We start from the raw sequence: 18,869 nt of genomic DNA, 5'->3' as shown, positions 1-18,869 counted from the left end.
TTTCTGAACTTACCCTATTCTATTTGGTTTGTTTTATTCTAAGTTGCTATCTGCCTGAACTTTTGGCTTTTTTTTTTATTCTGATGTGCTCTCCAGTCCCATGGAATAACTCAGCCTCTAACAAGCCTCTGCCCACACCCTAGTACGAGAACGCCTTTGCGATACACACGGACTGTGGAGGAGTCCTGGCTGTTAAAAATGGCTTAAGCTCTGTTTGTTTGTTTATCTTATTTTAATTTTTTGAAAATCGACTTGCGAGATCAATGTATTGAGCTTTTGTGAAAGAGGTGAAATAATTTTAAACACAGACACACAATGAGTTTATTTATTTAGAAACTTGTTAAATGGAGTCTGGGAATTCAAATATTCAATGTTGACATTGTACAGAACTGGCCAGGAGCCAGGACCTGGTCTCCAGAGGGACCCATTGGACAAGGAATCCAGGCCTTTCTCGCTTCCCACTTGAACTAAAAAGGTAGAAGCCATTAGTTAGAGCCGCAGCACTATCTGAACCACACTCAAACAATCTGCCCCAAGCAGGGCACTTACGGAGGGCAAGTGTGCGTCATTCTTGCTCTGCTCCAGTAGTGCCCCAGGCCTGCAGAGTTTTGTAAACATTTTCTCCCCTGTGCTGAAACTTCTCTGAAGTTTCTTGCATGGCAGGTAAGCAAAAGCAGTTAACAATTTTTTTTTCTCTGTATATATTAAGGGTGGGGATAGCAATGTGTACAAACTAGGGGTCTGGAAGAAGAATTCTGCCCCTCTCCGGCCCCTCCCCTCTCCTCAGGCAGTCCTCTCAAAGCAGCCAAGTTCCTTGAAACTCCTCAGGAGGCCAGAAGAGTGGGAAGAGGGGAAGAATCTAATTTTAGAAAGAGGATCCTGGCTAGTGGGGTGGGGAAATGGTCAGAGGACTGCGGATCACCTCAGAAGGGCTTGTTACAGAAATGCCTGGACCACACCTCCCAGTCCTGAATGGGTTAAGCATCACCCCAGAAAACAGTGCATGGCATCTTTGCTGGGTGTCTCCCCATAAGCCCACCTCAGAGCCCTTCCCTCAGACCTTAGGGAATGCCCTGCGGAGGGAGTGAATAAATGATGTGGTGCACAAGAATGTTCCAGAACCGGGCACAGGACTGTGAGAGATTTACCCATGGTCTGCATGTGTCTACACTGTGGTAAACAAGGCTCAAGGCAAGTGGTGCATGAGATGCTAAGCACCCTGGAGTGGAAGAGGGGGTGCACTGTCTAATCAAATCCTTGAGCTCAAAACAAGAAGTCTGGGGAGGCAACAGGACTGGAAGGAACTGGAAACAGTATGCTCTGAAGGAGGGGACATTCCTGTGACTTTCCCTATTCAGCTCGGAGGCGCCATGAGGGCCAGTTTTCTTCTCTACACCCAGCAGTTTGGAAATGAAGAGTCCCAGGTGTCATCAGCTATAAAGAACTGAGCTGTCTAGCTCCTACCTTAGGAACCTCGAATGACCTTGTGACCAGTGAAGCCCCTCCACTCTGACATACTTGTGGGGGGATGCCACAAGAGAGGAGTCCAAGGTGGGAGCTCAGGGAACTACTAATTGTGCCCTCTTGCCCCTCTGGCCAGGGTTAGACCCAGCCAGAAGTCCTCCGCTGTGGCCTCCCTGCCCTGGTCCATGCTGTAGCCTCTGTTAACCTGCCCCATACTTCCAAAAGTAAAACAAAATAAGCTCTCAGACGACCACAAGTTTAAAAAGAAACTGCTTACAAAACCCCTTACCTTCAATTTGAGAGAGAAAGAGAAAGAGAATATGAATCTCCTGGAAAGGCTTAATTTCTATTCTACAATCCTTGTTGAGTGTCAGCACAGGGGAGTAGGCCCGTTAAAAAAGTGTGAGACGGGGCTATCCTCAAAAATTACAAGCTCACTCAGAGGACACAGAACAGAAGCACACAGTCGCCAAAACCTGAGACTCCCAGTACCGGCACATAAGGCTCTGCAGCTAATGAACCGTCCTCTCCCATGGTGTTGGGGATGAGGGGTAGAATGAAAAGCATAATTAACCTTCCCCTAAACACAGACCCGAAAGGGGGTGCAAACCGCGGTGAAATGGTGCCTTGGAGTGCCAAATGAAATAAAGAAGCCCCAAGCCAGCCAGGGTAATGCTCAAATAATGGCGAACGAAGCGCCTTTCTAGAAGAAGCTTCAGCCTCTGTCGGGAGAACAATTTTTTCCTCCTGCAAAGCAGTCTGGAATAAACAAATAAACATATACTTGAAAGCAAGTCTCTATCCGGATGCAGCTTCTTAAGGGTGAATGAATGTGCAAGGCGCCCTGTCTGAACCCGGCTGTGAATTAACCTTAGAATCCTAGGTGCTGGCCTGCGAGAGCGAATTTAAACACGGGAGGCAAAGCAGGCGTCTACTTTTCCTACTTCGGTGCCTGTTCCCAAACAAAGATCAAGTACAGAAGTAACAAGTGCCTCGGGTCACCGCCAGGGTTTTGATAATCTCGTCGCCTTCTTAAGCGACTTCCGGGGAGACCAGCAATAAGGGGGTTACTGGATGCAACACGTTCATTGCTTTGATTGAAACCCCGCAGGCTGGTGCTTTGGCAAAGTGGGGTGGGTTTCCTCCAGTATTTTAGGCTCTAGACATGCAAGGCAGACCCTACCTCACTTCCTTCCCCCACCCCCACCCCGAGGAAGAGCGGCAACTGGAATTTCTGGCAAGGCCCAGGTGCTTCTCCAGCTGCCCCACACACCCCAAATAAAACGGCTGAGAAGTCTCCTGGCTGCCAGAATGGGCTTGCTTTATTTAGTTTTCTTTTCTCGAAGATGGAAATGTAAGTCAAAGGGTTTTAGGCAGTATATAGTCAGTTCTCTTGCTTTTCCCTTTAAAAAAAAACTTTTTTACATTAAATCTTTCTATCTTCCCGTACGGGATACAACGAAATTATTAGTTTCAAGTATTGTGCAAAAAATAAGTCCTATAAATTAGACCCAAGATAGTGCTCGCAATCTGTCCCTGTAACATCAGGGAGTATTTTCAAGGTATGTGGTCTCTGGTCTCTAACCTTGGGCTTTAGTCAAGACCAAATTAAACTGACATCCACCAAAAGACGCACACAAAAGAAAAGAAATAATCGAGTTTGGGAGAAAGAACTATTTGTGTGTGGTTTGTTTCTCTTGTAATGCTTACGTTTGCCAGGATTACGGTAAATTGGTTTTGTCTTGTTTTGTTTCAGATATGATGGTTACATTACCTCTTCCTAACTCAGGAAAGGGGGGGGGGGGGAATAGTGCCTGCAAACAGCTAAGTTTCCGTTGGATGATTGCACCGCAGGGGTCACCAGCCACCTCTGCCACGCGCAGTTTGGCGAAAGGAAATAGCGCTTTAAAATACAAAAATCCGTAGTTCTGATATGATTTCCTTTATTGCTCAGACGGTAGCTGAAAACTGCACGAAGCAGCGCCCGTGTCTCTGGAAGGCAGCCGCCGCCGAAGCAGTAAAGCCCTGCTAGTGGGAACCCGGGGCTCAGCAGGAAAAGTTCCTAAGCCTGGGGTCCCGCTCTTTAGAAAGCACACGGGCATCCTTACCCGACACGAGACAAAAATCAATGTATCTCACATGCGGTGACTGACAAGTCTCATCAGATCAGAAAGGAGGCTCAGCTTCTGGGCTCAGTAGTGGGCTACAGGGTGTACAGCTTGCTTAGCAATTAACATGGCTAAGGCTCGCGGGGTCGGGGCGGGGAGGGGGGGTACGATCCTTAAGAAAATTCGAAAGGTTTTGCTTTCTGCTTTCGCTTGGTCGGATGCAGGGCAACCAGGCAGGGTGCAAAGCCTTAGTCAGGCTTTCATTTCACAACTTACTGCTCGGTTGAAACGATCTCCCCGCCTCCCCTCAAACACACACAGACACACACACACACACACACACACACACACACACACACACACACACACCTAACCTTTGAAGTCTCAAAGCCATCAAGCATGTGTGCATTTATTCTCTCTCAGGTGAAAATAAAGACACCGGGCTCAATGAAAAGCCAACAGGAAAAACAGTTTCGCTGGCGCACTTTACACTGTTACAACGAAGTGAAAGGAGCCGTGGGAGCAGAGAAAGAAGCAGGCTGACTGACCCAGGAGGCCGACGGCCCTGTATTTAGATTGATCCCTGCGACCTGAGTTCTGAGAGAAAAGATGCCGCTAGAGAGTGTGTGAGTGCCAGACACGAGTACGGAGTGGCTGGAGCTCTGGAAAGACGCCCGCGAGGACGGCGTCTCGCCGGGCGTTACGTTGGATTCTCCACAACGAGAATGCAGGGGAGCTGCGACTGTAGCCGGCGCCGCTGAGCCAGGACGCGCCCGGTGGTGCCGCATGCAGTGCCTCCAGCCCTAAATTCCAATGTGCAAGGGATTGGGAGGGGGGTACGCTTGGGGACTTCACTGGGGAAAACATATACCCACATCCTATCTTTTGCCTCTGATCCGAAACAAAACAATTAAAGAGAGTTCGAGATTCCTCAAGTCCAAGTGTGAGAGGCATGGGCGGTCTGGCCGGTCCCCTCTCGAAGCAGCTCTGATATCCGAGGGAGAAAGTACACTGCAGGCTGCTCGCCGGGTCCCCTTCAACGCTGGGCGGAAGCATTTGAACAAACCCAGCTCAGACGCCTGCTGGTCCGTGCTAAGCAACGCTTCCCACCCTACGCTGTCCCTGAGTGTCACCCAAGCCTTCGCTGAAAGCGTGGGGGATGGGAGTCCCGTTCCCCGTAGCCTCAAACCCCACTGCCCTAGTCCCGCGTGACCGAGGCTGCTCCGCTCCGGGCAGGCAGAGGGCGCCGGGGAGGACCAATGACCCGGGACCCCTGCTGCACCCAGAAAGAAAGTGGCAGACTGAACTGCGCCCCCTCCGCGGCCCCGAGTTCCGACAGCCCGCCCCCTGGGGGTCACTCGGCGCCCTGCCAGCCCGGGCTTCTCGGGTCGGAGCGCGCCCTCCCGGCCTTATGGTGCTGCGTTCTCGGCTGGCCGCGCGCCCTCCGCCCCCAGGCCGGAGAACGCCAGCGAGGCCTCCGCTCTCCCCACCTGCCCAGTGACTCTGCGAAGCCGAGAGCTCGGCGCTGCCGGAGCTCCCCCAACCCATCCCCAGGACCGCGCCCCCCCCACACCTCTGCCTCCCCTTCCCCAGGGCTCCCGGCGCGCCGCACACGCCGCCGCACACAAGGACCGAGCGCACAGCGCCCACTACCGCAGCCGCGGCTCGGCGCAGCGCCGATCGCCCGCGCAACTTGCAAGCGGCCGCCTCGCAACTTTTCCCAACTCCATCGCGGCCCGCTGCCGCCACAGCCACCACGGCTCCCTCTGAGCCCGCCACCCATCCCAAACCCCAGAAACAAACAGAGCTTCGGAAAGGCGCCCTTCCCCTGCCCGCCCCCCTCCCCCCTCCTCCAGCTCCGGGGACTAGCTGGTTGGCCAGAGGCGACTCTCCCCCGCCTGGGGGGGAAGGGAGGGGAGGGGGACACACTCTCCTCTCCCCCCACCCCTTCGCGCTCACTCGCGCGCGCTCTCCTCCCTCCCACTCAGCTTTTTGCTGCCCCCACCCCCACCCCGGAGTTGCCACAGCTGGTCCTGGTGCGGGGCTCAGGGCTACCGCGGCTCCACTGCGCCCAGAGCAGGAGCCAGGGAGCGGAGGCAGAAATCGGCAGGTTGCTCGGGCTGCAGGCTGCGCTGCGCCTGCCTTCCACCCGGGGCCCCCCGCGCCAAAGCAGCCCGCGCTCTCTCCCCGAGTGCTAGACACAGATATGCAAGATGGCAGAGAAGGGGGGGGGGGAAGCCAATAGAAAAGGGATATTGCACCTACTTGTGGCCAGTTTCCTTGCCCTGCCTTTGGATCTCATGCTGTGCCCAGTTCTGCAGCCGCTGCTGGGTGGTTAGGTTTTTTTTTTCTTGGATCTTTTCCTTCTTTTGGTCTCTCTCTCCCCCTCCCTCCTCCTCCTCTCTCTCTCTCTCTCTCTCTCTCTCTCTCTCGTCTCACACACGCACACACACACTCGGTCTTTCACTCTCTCTCTCCCTCCCTCTCTCTCTTTCTCTCAATCCACACTCGCTATCTCTAGCATTGTCAGTTTGGACACCTTCGCACATGCGCGTTAGACGCCCCTCCAACATCTCAGCGCCGCCAAAAAAAGTTTGGAGCGATTTATCACTTTGATTTGGAGATCTTGTCAGATGGCAATCGCCGAGGAGGCGGAGAAAGGGAGCTACGGGGAGGGCGGCAGGGGGCGGGGAGCGAGCGTGGGGAGCTGGAGGGGAGCAGACACTTCACCCAAACGGGGGGGGGGGGGAGAAAAAGAAAAGAAATGCAAAGTCTTGGACAGAGAATTGATTCGTGGGGCAGAGGACTGTGCCTGTGTGGGAGTCAACAATAAGCCTGCACTGTAATTATTATTAATGTTTTCTCCACCATAAATTACATTGTCTATAGGGGAAACGAGCGGAGGAGGAAAAAAAATACTTTAGGTTAAATCTTTCCGTCTTCAAAAGAACTAGATTGAGGGCTGGACCGTGAACGCATTATCAGAAGGCGAGAAGCATCTTGAACTTGAGAGATCTGCTGTTGCTGCCCGCGCTCTCCTCCTGAAGTTCCTGGGGCTTCCGCTTTGGATGAATAACCGGTTCTCGATTTTAGCTATAATACTAACGGTAGCTGCTATCCTTGGAACATTTCAGTAGTCTGTTTCCATCAAGTAGCAACAATCGCCCTTGATGCTCGGGTCCCGCCGTGCTGGGTGTTTGACATCCAAGACCTCCTGCCTTGCCTAAGGTCGGCCGTCACCTTCCGGCCTCCTGCTGCTACTCAGTCTGCCTGCCGTTTCCACTCACTTACTGAAACCTACAACCTTTGGGGTCACCAGAAGGAGGAAGGGGGGAAATTCCATACGCATACCTAGAAAATACAAAAAGAACATTGTTGAAATGTGCCTAATTACTGAATTTACTAATGAAGTGTGCAGGCAGAGAGGAGGACGCAAGGGGTTAGGTGTGTTCGAGGTATGAATCACTCCCAACTCAGTATGGATTTTTCTCTTAGTACAACCTTCTTTCATTAAACAGTTGTGTTCAATACCTTCCACGTGCTATTTATGTCTCCATTAATATCTGCTGCAAATCCTGCCAGACGCCATAAAAGAAAATTGCAATCTTTTCCGTGCGGTGCTGCTACCATCCTCATACTCAAGTCAGAAAGAACAGGGGGGGAAGCTGGTCCTGGCGTCTTCTCTGAGAGAGAATGGATGACAGGCGGGTTGTTGGGACTCAGTTGCACCTGTTGGTATTCATTTTGTCTGAGCTCAGACTGCGGTTGTGAGAGAGCTAATATCTAGGTTCAATTCCCAGGGGGCTTCGGTGGCCAAGAAAACCAACGCTTACAAGACCTACCTCAACTAAGGATACCCACCACCTTCCCCTCCCCAGAGCTGTGTAATTCCAGGGGCATTCAGACATAAAATACAGGTCCCTAGAGAACCGAACTACAGCTCCCAAGGGAGACAGATGTGTAACCTTGAAATATGAGGAAGAGACAGAGGAGGTAAAGGAGGAAATGGCAGAGAACAGGAGTGAAAACAGCTTCCAGAAGAGAAAATGCTGGAGCCCGCACACACGTGAACCCCAGGGAATTCTGCCATCTCCCCTCCCCCACAGAGGCACCTAGGAATTTACAAGACCTACTAGAGCTCCAGTAGCCTACTGTGTGCAGGTGTGTGTGTGTGTGTGTGTGTGTTCTCGCACACATGCACGAGCACGAGGGGGGGACTACTTTTAATATATTCAAAGACACCAATGACTACTCTACACCCACCCCCAATCCATAAACTACTCTCTGTTTAGGAGTGATCTCCTTCTGACCAGTAAATGTTCTCCTAGGACAGGGAGGTGTGAGATTTGAAGGTTTTGCAGAGGTCATATTCACAGGGAAAAATTCTAGGCAGACAAGCGAGGGCTTCATATAGCAGCTTCTTGTCTGTAAGAGACTTTGGGGGGGGGGGGCATTACTTAGGCCTGAAGACAGAGTATCCCAGCTCTCAGGTCCTAGAATTGTTTGACCTCCCCAGAAAGGAGGTGGAATTTTCCAGGGCCTGGCACCTGGAGATGGCAGAGCATCTTAGACGGGAAAATTCAAGGTGGGATATTTCATTTCACTGGCCACCCTATGGAGAATAAAAGCAAAATGCAGATGTGGGAAGCAGAACCTACTCTCTCACCTCAACACGGTTCCCTTCGCCTAGCCCCCAGGAGTCTGTCAATACCTAGTTGGATCTGGTGGAAGTTTCTAAGAAAGGAAGGGACCAGGTTGCCAAACTCTGAGATTAAAAACAAGACCCACTTGGACACTGGGCTGGTTTGCACTTCGAAAGTAAAAATCTTGTAGCCGACTATAGGGTAGGGTGGTTTCAGTAAAAGGCGATAGACTGAAAGACAAAACCGAATCTAGAGTCTCCAAATCTTCAGATGCAAAGATCTGCCTTTCAAACTTTTACAGAAAGTGGGGGGGGGGGGGTCAGGGCAGTAGTAGGTAACTGTGGGTACCCACTCCTTCTGGTGTCTAAAGTCCCCGTTCTCGTCTTTCAGTGAACTGGTCTTTCTCAAAGGTCTTTCTAAAATTTCTGCAGAAGTGGTTGAATCCGGCTTCTTCTAACTGCAGTAGCAAACACATTCTTTTGTGTCCTCAAGCCGAATCAGTATGAAAAAGATGTGGCACCTTTCTTCAAAGCATTTAAAAAATAAAATAACTAAATCAAAGTAGTCATAATATTTAAATTTTTCAACTTCAAAGCTGATTTCTCTCCTCTCTCTCTCTCTCTCTCTCTCTCTCTCTCTCTCTCTCTCTCTCTCTCTTTTCTTTCAATGTCTCTTGTTTCCTGCCCTAAGTGTGCAGTAATAAAAGAGCGAAGTTGCTAGTTCAAGTGTGTTCAACCTGATGGAGCGAATGCCCCTCAAATGGCGGTGCACTGCTGCCTGTGGTGAGGTGGTCCCCTGGTCCCGGCCGGTTCTCATTCCCAAGCTCCTAGTCCCTGTCAACTCCACCTGTCCCTAGTCCCAGGCGTGAGATCACAGCAGGTGACTTTCTGTGGCGGCCTCCGGAAGTGCTAACACCTTCTCGACACAGATCTAAGGAGTCCCAAGGGGGTGAGGGGGGGCTAACAAATTGGTGAAGCCTGGAGCTGCTTTTTGGGCCCCTGCACAAGCACCCGCCTTTCCTTCTACTCGAATTCGTTTCAGGGGTGGGGGGCAGGCACGCTAGACCTAAGTTTTTCTTGTCTTTCCTTCTAGGGAAACCAGCACCCTGGAAGCGGTGACAACTTGGAAAAATCCATGAGCTTAATAACTGTTTGGGTTTGTTTGGGGGGGTGTGTGTGTGTGTGTGTGTGTGTGTGTGTGTGTGTGTGTGTGTGTGTACATTTTTTCCCCTGCCCTTCCTTTCTTCCTTTGAGCAGAAATGGGGAGATAGAGGTAGGAGTTGAAAGGAGGATACGTTATTAAAAAGGAAGAGGCAGACCGGTAACCTCTTTCCAACTGTTTCTTTAATTAATGCTAGAAACAGCGAGGAACCGGAAATGTTCCTTTCCTTTCCTGGCACTATAATTGAGCCAACCCCACCGTACCTTTAGAAGAAAGTTTGGATTCTTTATGGAGGTATTTCGTGGCCTATTGTCTTTGTGCAGTGAACTTTACATGCTATTGAATCGAAACCTATATTCGCCTGACTACCAGCAAGATTAATTTAATCATTGTAATGTAATTATTAATACTGTTTACCCAACGCTGGGTTTCAGGTTGGCTGTTAAGAAATTAAACTCTCACTGGGTGACCAGAGGTAGGCAGGAGTTTCTTCATGTTGAAATGAAACAGTTCTCTTTATTAAAGTCTCAGAGTCCAGCTTTCGGCCAGGGGCTCAATTAGCCAAAATGGAAACAATTTTCATTCATTGCAATAACTCACTTGTTCTGGGGATCGCTTTCAAAATATACACTTTATTATTATACGCTGACCTCGGTGGCGTGGTGTGGCAATAAAAGAAAGAGGCAGGGAGATCTATCTAGCCCCCTTGGGCTATAATTATTAGAAATTAATTGGGTTCAGGACCCTGGGTAGCCTAGCTAAATTAATAGCTTGTCTGGTGGTTTAAATCCGAATTTTCAGTCCACAGGAGAGAAAGGGAGAGCGTCACAGACATGAAATGCAGACCCAAGGGACGCCTGAGTTTACTTGCAAGACACTCATCTATTAAACAGTGTCCAGAATACATTGGAGCTGGGGAGAGGGAGCCGGAGTAGGAGGGGGTGGAGGCCACGAGAAAGAAGAAAGGAGGAAAGACCAGGAGGGAGGCTGCGAATGTACAGAAAGGTCTCGAGTTGATTTTATTCGATTTTTCTTGTCTGCATTGTTTTCGGGAGGGGTTGCATTTAGGGGTTAAAATCAAAAATAAAGATCCTGTGCATTCGGAGCTGTCGGACTGGAGTAAAAGTGAAAAGGGAGCCTTAGGCAAAAGGAAATTACTGCGAGCCCGCGTGACCTTTCAGGGAGGTAATCAATCAAGTGATCAACAGGGATATTTATCATCGCTATATAGGACGACTTCGGCCGGCAAGGGCGGGGTGGGGGTGGAGGGGAGTCGGAGAGGGTGGAGACACGCGTACATTCACACACTCGCGAAAGTTTGAACAAATCCGATGGGTCTCGAGACAGAACACGGAAGCTTTCAGAAATATTCAGACTCCTGATTCTGTTTGACATCCTCGGACCGAGAAACGCACACTTTCGTTGATTTCGGCAAGGGCCAGGTCTCGTATCCCCCTGCCTCAGCCGGTTATAGGCAAAGGTGTTAGCTCTCAACCGCCGGTCCAGCTTGGCCTTGAACAGGACGCTGCTGGCGGGGAATCCGGGCTTCGTACCTCTGCAAGGCGAGAGCCCGACGTCAGCTAGGCAGCGGAGGCGTGGGGATGCAGGGCTGTCCCTCCCGGCTGCACGCAGACCCTGCGCCCTATAGTCTCCTCTTCCTGCGAAATGCTCGCTCTGCACCGCAGCCGCAGCTTTACCGCGCAAAGCTGCTGGCAGGCCAAGGGCGAGCACACAAGGCTAGATCAGCGGCCGGCCTCGGCTGGCCAGCCACCTCCACCACCTTATAAATGCCACCCTTTTGTAAATTGCGCTTTTGATCCCAGTTTTCTTAGCAAAATGACCCTGCCCCTTCTCCCTGCAACATCCACCTGCTCCCAGAAGCCTAAAATGGGTGCCGCTTTGTAGGGAAGTGCGCTGCTGGTTTTAAATAGTCAGTGCATCAATCCGAACCTCCCAGGCTCCCCATCCAGCCCGGAATGATAACGGGTTTTTTCTCCGAGCTAGTCGGCTGACTACTGGCCCTCGAGGCTGGAAGCTGAGGGCGAAGGGCCACCGATCGAGGTAATACACGCCGCCTCCTTGGTGTGATCCGCCACTCGCGCGGTACCGGGCCGCGCCAGGGTGGCTTAGAGGCACTCGGGTTTGCAGCCCACGCGGAGCTCGCGCTCCCCCGCGCGTCTCTCTGGCGGCCCTCTCCAGGCTCCCGGCGCCGGGCGCGGTCTCCTCCCGCACAGCCTAGTCTGCGGCGCCCCCGCCTGGCTCTCTCCGCCGCCGCAGCTCGGAAGCTCCAGCCACGGAGGGCTCCAGCTGTGCACAGTAGCCGCTTAGGCTTGGGGGGTGGGACACAGCTGGGGCGCCCCGGGGAAGCGCGAGTTGGGGTGGGAAGGAACCCAGCGAGGATTATGAGGAGAGCAACTCCCAACGCTGCTACCGGCTCAGGATCTGGAGGAGCTGCTACTCGGGGCACAAATCTTTCTGTCCTGAGGGATATGGAGCCCCAGAAAGAAGCCAGACTGCTGGCGTGCAATGCCAGAGGCCCTCTTTAGATCTTTGCATTGAACAAAGAATCGTTTAGAAGAATGTTGCCAAAGTTTAATGTGCGCACGAATCACCTGGGGATCTTGTTAACATGCAGATTCGGATCCAGGAAATCTGCGGTGCGGCTCAAGCACTCTGCGTTTCTGAGCTCACTTGCAGGTTGCGCAGATGCTCCTCGAAGCCCACCATTACCTGGACTTTATTAAGAAGCTCAAAATCTCAGGGCCGAGTTAGCCACACCAACTCGGAAGGACATTTTCTCCGAAATAATGCAGTTTGAGAAGCACCACTCTTGAAAGTATCTGGCCAAGATTTCTGTCTGGTTAAGTCACCTCCACCCCGGCAGCTGAACCCCTTTTTTTTCTGCCTTGGTCGCAGAAAGAGCGGTGTCAGACTCTACTCATTTAAAATCTACACCTACTCTGTCCTTTGTAGAAATCACCCAAAAGCCTCTGGAGAGGTTTCCTGGATCCCCATCGGATGGGCAGCCCTTCCCCCACTCTTCTCTAGTTGCTTCCATATTTTTCGGTCGTCTCTCTGCCTTTTATTCCCCACCCCTTACAGTTTTTGTTTACTCCTCGCCCTTCCCTTCTTAGCTGTGGGCATCCTGAAAGCTGTTTCTTGCATTGACCAAATTTTGAAATTTTCATCTGCAGCATGGGCATGTTTCTCTTCGTGTGTGGCCATGCTTGCTGTTGCTAAGAAATAGCTATATCCAGATTTTAGGGGCACTGTCCATCAGCCAACAAGATCAAATTTTTTTAAGATTTTTTTTAAAGAAACAAAGTCACACACTTGGCTGGCCCAGAACTCACAGAAATTCCCCTGCCTCTGCCTCCTAAGTATGGAGATAAAGGTGATAGCCACTACATCCAGCAGATTTTAATATCTTAAGAACTGATCTATTGAAGGTTCAAATACAGTACTCAAATATAGTTCAAATATAGTATATTTTAACCAACTGTGTGAATTCAGGCAAATGACTGCGTTCTCGTTTTCTTCTTTGTATGGTTGTAATAATTATGTATGCACATCTTGCAGGATTATTGTGGGGATTAAAAATAATATACAAAGTACCTAGTACGGAGTTTGCTTTGTAGAAGAGACTTGATAAGTGAAACTATTCACAGCTCCAAACTCTGATGTTTTGAAAGTTAAAATAATGACAAGGAATGATCTCTCTCTCTCTCTCTCTCTCTCTCTCTCTCTCTCTCTCTGTGTGTGTGTGTGTGTGTGTGTGTGTGTGTGTGTGTGTGTGTGTGTGGTCTTAGGCTCTGTCTTCTCTCATTCACAGCTGTAATGGGATATTTTTGCCTTTGGTCAGCCGGCTGTCTCTTCACACAGCAGAACCCAAGGGTTTGATATATATGAGTTGCTGTAACTGGATCTTCACTTTAACATTGCAGCTTGAATGGGCACCCATGTATGCACGGGTTTGGGTTACGTACTCTTAAAAATGGTTGTGTACATGAGAACTGACAAATCAGTCCCTAATACCAAGCTACTGTCAATATGTGACACCAAAGGAGGTCCAGACCATCTCCCAGACAGGCTGACACAGCACAGCAGAACCCAGGAGAATCCAAACCACATGGCAAGAACCAGGAAACTAATTGAAAGATGCTTCTTTCCTGCCCTGGCCTCACCAAACACGAGTCTTTCCTCACAACCCATCCAGAGAGAGTATTTGAAGATGTCTAAAGTTTCTAGGTTACCCTGCTTCTCTGTCTGTGAGTTGAAAGCCACAAAGTAATTTCAACAGAAAGTGTTTTTTTTGTTTTTTTTTGTTTTGTTTTGTTTTTTTTTTTTTTAGCAAACTAAGTTCTTTTTTTTTTCTTTCATCCTTTTAAAAATTCTGCTTTGTTTCTTCAGCAGGTTTCATTTTAACTCTCCACGCGTCTGGCTGTTCTCTTTACTTTCAATACATAAAATTATTAAGGTTAGTTCACTGGCATTAAATAAGATTTGTTGTATTTTTTTTTACATAGAGTACTTTAATATTATTTACTCGGATACATGGTTGTGGTTAACATGAGAATATCATCACACATAACCAAAACATATCAATTTGCTTAATGTCCTTTAAAACTTATAGTAGATTTCCATACTTTTTTTTTTAAAGCACTTTCTACAGAATCCATGCTGAGACAGTTATGAGCAGGACTATCTTGGATCAAGAGCCTCAGTGCTCACTAACTTAATTCTCTTGAACCGAGTCCAAGGCAGAGTTGACAACCTTCAAATTCCTCTATAGAGTCAGTGGGTCCTAAAACCATGACAGTGGGACACAGGTGTGCCTGGGCTTCTAAATGCCAAGTCAAAATATGATTGTTTGCTCGGTGCTGATTTATTAAATAATGAGGCCTCCAGGACATTAAAAAATAGGATTTGACTTACAAAAATTTGATTTATACTCGCTTCCCCTGGAAAAATAGCTATTGGGGTAACATTTTATTTTTTAAATGGTGATGCATGTCCCATTTCAAACATTTCATAATCTTTTTCAAAGATTAAGGTCAAGAAGCACATCACAGCTCTGAGATTGGGAAACCAGCAACTTCTACAGAGTCAGTTCTACGCAGAAGAAACAGTAGGGCTGAACTACTGATCTACTGACCACTTTGAGCTCTTACGTAGGCTCTCCTGGGTTAGAGGCCCAACTGCTAACACACAATGATCACAATGCTTGTTACTAGGTGTAACTTTGCAAATCAACTCTATCAACACTTTTGAAAAAACACTTCTTAAAACTGAGAAGTCAGGCGTGAGACCGCCATCCTGTAATCCCTCCCAGCCTTGGAGAGATTGAGGCAGGACAACAGGAAGCTCAAACTGCCTGGGACTCCATGGAAGAAACCCTGTCTCATCATGAAGCCACCAGAAAACTAAAAAACAAACAAACAGATCTTGGGAAGAATTTTCTGTGTTGCAGAAGGACTAAAGAATAATTCTAGGATTAGCCTGGGTGTGCGTTCACAAAAGAATAAGTCTGTAGGCAAAAATGGCAGCATCTAAGTCATACCTAGGTTTCCCCTTAGCTGCTTGGAGTTGGACTGGAACTCTGATATTGGACATTCATGGCACCTGAGAAGCAGTTTACTTCTGAATGCAGCCCAGTTAAGCCAAGATAACAAACAGTATTTAGATGCCTGTTTTGGTAGTGAAAATGTCCTGCCGAGATTTTTATATTTGTGTGCAAAATCTCTAAGACTGCATTGGCATGCAACCTTCTTCATCTGACTTAATGAGCCACCCAGTGCCTCACAGGCCATCCCAAATGGGAACATTCAGGGATGGAGGACTGACTCCAGGCATCTCCTGTTCTAGTCTTTCCTACACATCCTGGGGCATTTTTTCCTAAAAAACAAACAAACAAACAACTTTTTATTGATTCTTTGTGAATTTACCTCATGTGCCTTAATCCCATCTTGCTGCCCTTCCATATATGTCTTTTGCCCTTACAACCTCCTCCCAAAAGAAAGCAAACTAGGAAACAAACAATGCTCTCCCCCCAATCTTACCATGGAAACTGTCGCGTGTCATAGTATGTCACACAGTATATACCCTTTTGTCTAAACAAATTTTCCTTTCTTGCAAATGTTCATTGAAGGGAGTTGTTGGTCTGGTTGTAGGCCTCTGGCTTCTGTTACACTATCAATGCCGGATCCTCTCTGGGACTCCTCTCAGATATCCTGTCTTTGCCCTCTGTCACCAAAATCCTGCAGTTTTGATTCTGTAGAACCAGCCTCTTCACTAACTCCAGCAGTTCATAGCTGAGGTAGATTTTGGGATGGGCCAACTCAAAGCCCTGGAGGGTAGGGAGCTGAGCTGCACTGAGTAATAATAGCTGAATTGGTCAGCCTGAAAGCTCTCCCATGCTCACACCTGGGTGCAGTTCTTCCACACTCTTGCTACCTGGGCCAGCTCTCCAGCACTGCCCAGAGCTGTCCAGAGCACTGAGGCAGGCAAGGGGCTGGGGCAGCTCAACTGCTCTCACACTCAGTTGGGCTCTCTGTGGCTTATACCACCAGGGCCAGCTCTACTGTGCTGCACAGGCAAGGGTGGGGACCTGCTCCCTAGGAGTCATTTCTGAAGGCATACTTCTCCTACTCAACACAGTCAAAAGGTTGGGTAAAGTGATCCGTGCCCTGAAAGTCCAGAAGTCTGGGAATCTGAGACAGGAGAAGCTCAAGACTGAGGTCAGACTGTGTTATATCGTGGTATTCTCTGGGTCCTCCCACCCCAGATTGGCTGCTGTGTACCTGTGTCTCAGAATGAGGAGGACCTGGGGAGCTAGGTCTCAAGTAGTAGCAAATTCGGTAGGTTTGAAGGACCAGGGAGACTGTTTCTGAGGACAGCTTGGTTATTGAAATAGCTGGACTAGCCAGGGAGGGGAGAAACAAGGATAAGGGAGGAGGTGTTACAGTAGAGGGCAGGGGCCTTCCAAATGCATCGTTTATTAACAGACTGCCAGTCACATGGTGTCTGAGAATCCAGTTCTCTGGCAGGGAAACAGAAACCTAGCTGGCTTTATCATGACGTCTGGCCTTTGTCTCTATAGAGTTCGGTAAGCCCAGTCCTGATTTGGGTACAGAGGGGCCCCACTGCTACTATGCTCTCTGAGAGATGTCCAAGGGACAGGTCATGCTCTACCACCCTTTGTTTGATTTGGGAACCCACAATATCCTGTCTGAAAAAGAAAGTAAGCAATAAAAACATATTCAAAACCTGTCAGCTACTTTTAAGATGCAGACCCCAAATCTTGCCTTTCACTTTCAGGTATTCTATATAGGGAAACAGGAATGGGAAGGGAAAGCAATCGGGTACACAGAAAAAGCATAAGGAATCCTCACGTAGGGGTTAACGAGATGGCTCAGTAATTAAGAACAAGCTCCTACTACATAGGCAGAGGTGACCTTAAATCCTTGCTCTTCAAGAGGACCCAAGTTTGTTTCCCACATGGCAGCCCACAACTGTTTTTAACTCTTACTCCAGGGAATCTGACGCCCTCTTCTGGCCTCTGTGGGAACCACACATGCATTACAGGAGGTTCACCGGCAGACATACAGGCAAAACACACACACACACACACACACACACACACACACACACACACACACACACAAAATAACAAATAAACTTTTTTTTCCAGAGCTGGGGACCGAACCCAGGGCCTTGCGCTTGCTAGGCAAGCGCTCTACCACTGAGCTAAATCCCCAACACAAATAAACTTTTAAAACTGAATAAATCTGCCTGAGTTACAGAATTCAGAAAGTGATTGCAGAAGTAAGTTTCAAAATATGTGTCGAGTGCATATTATGTCAAAAGCATTTATGGATTTGTCTTGAAAAAATTAAGGGGTCTTTCTTGACAACTCTGAGTAGGGAATGGTGTCACCAGAAATGTGCCTTGGTAAGGCCAAGCAGGCATATCCAGTGGATTACAGATTCTCTGATTACACCCAGTTTAACCATCTACTGAAACATCGCCTGCTCCAATATCATGTGGAGATAGTCTTTTAAACCAGAAGCAGCAACAATTTCCTGTGGCGTACTTGCTTTCTATGGTGGTTTTGTCTGTGACTCCATGATTTCTCTTCATGGGCTATATAAATTCATTGAGGGATTGTTCGTATCTAACTTTCTTTTTTTTAAGATTTATTCATTTATTATATATAAGTATACTGTAGCTGTCTTCAGATACACCAGAAGAGGGCATTGGATCTCTTTACAGATGGTTGTGAGCTACCATGTGGTTGCTGGGAATTGAACTCATGACCTCTGGAAGAACAGTCGGGTGCTCTTAACCACTGAGCCATCTCTCCAGCCCCGTATCTAACTTTCTTGAATCCAATTTCAACCCACATGTTGTTTAGAACTTGTACTTTATAAATGTAAGGACTTTTTGTTTTGAAAGAACTTCAACAGACACTCAGCCATCTCCTTTTACAATCCTGTCTCCCTTTCAGCATTGATGTCTTTCTTTTTTCTAACTAGGAATATGTTGGACTTTCTTCTTAGTCACAAATTCTACCACTTTTCTTATGCTTAATTCTGAATAACTCCCTCAGATTTTTTAATTCTGAATAACTTCCTCAGATTTGTATTCAAGTTCAGTCAACTCTTTCTTTAGATTTGCCTAATAATCTATTTAACCATTACTTTTCTGCCATTTATATTTGATAGCTTTAAAGATGTACTGACTACGTTTTCACACCCTTATTGACCTTTTGTTTTGGTTCTCCGGGTTAAGCTTTTAGACATTTTAGAAATATTCCCTTCATTTGAAAGGTGTATTAGTTCAAGGGTTCTAATCCAAACCTTGGTAATACTGAGACATTGCAATCATCCCCCCCCCCCCTGTGTTTCAGAATTGTAAAACGTGGTTCACCTTTAGCATGATTTCCCCTCCCCCACCTCTGGAAACTGAGTTCAAACTGACTTGAAGACAGATCTTCCAGGGAAGGTTTCATTTTTTTTGTCATCTTCTCCAGGGTTACCCCCTATTTTCATTAATTTAGCAGCCTGGGGCTTTCTGCCCATGGAGGAAGAAGTATCATGAAAACCAAGGACCTAGGCTACAGGCTTGCTGGGGACAGTTACATAGTAGCCTCTTGTCTCTGCCGGGAATGAGCTACTAGTTTTCTACCTTTGTTCAGTGGAGGTGAAGTTCCTCCAGACCCAGCTCCATTCTCACCTTCTGAGTTCAGTCTCTGCATTCATGTCGGACCAGAGCCCTGTGACCTGATTTCACAAAAGTTTTGAAACATAAACTCCAAGTTTTCAACTTTGACTTTTGACTTGTCACAACCTAAGCTCCCAGACTTTGGAACCCTCTTAAGTTTGGTTACAGAAAATTTCCTTACTTTTAGTCAAGACCATTTTGTTACTAAGCAGGCTACTTCTGTGATCTGTGAAAGAAAGAACTACAGATTATTTAATGTGTTAAAAGACCA

The 18,869-nt window shown here is 48.3% G+C and overlaps 1 protein-coding gene and 1 long non-coding RNA gene across 17 annotated transcripts in view; both read right to left on the bottom strand.

The window, feature by feature from the left end:
• Mecom (MDS1 and EVI1 complex locus) overlaps positions 1-6,151 on the bottom strand; it is a 555,388-nt gene extending 549,237 nt beyond the window's left edge. For all 16 annotated transcript variants that reach the window (NM_001389282.2, XM_087618730.1, XM_087618723.1 and 13 more), the window contains 1 exon segment: positions 5,838-6,151. In NM_001389282.2, coding sequence (NP_001376211.1) covers positions 5,838-5,874 — 37 coding nt within the window. In that variant the 5' untranslated portion in view covers positions 5,875-6,151.
• Positions 6,152-10,112: 3,961 nt separating this feature from the next.
• On the bottom strand, positions 10,113-11,478 carry LOC147996207 (uncharacterized). The gene is made up of 2 exons (XR_015674378.1): positions 11,245-11,478; positions 10,113-10,931 (listed from the first exon to the last, which is right to left on the bottom strand). It is a non-coding gene; the product is annotated as an uncharacterized LOC147996207 (long non-coding RNA).
• Between the last annotated feature and the right edge of the window lie 7,391 nt (positions 11,479-18,869).

This window comes from Rattus norvegicus, chromosome 2 (assembly GCF_021556685.1).
Source record: "Rattus norvegicus strain SHRSP/BbbUtx chromosome 2, alternate assembly SHRSP_T2T, whole genome shotgun sequence".
NCBI classification, from domain to species: Eukaryota; Metazoa; Chordata; class Mammalia; order Rodentia; family Muridae; genus Rattus; species Rattus norvegicus.
Note: the sequence above shows the minus strand (reverse complement) of the source record. Positions and strands in the feature narration are given on the sequence as shown.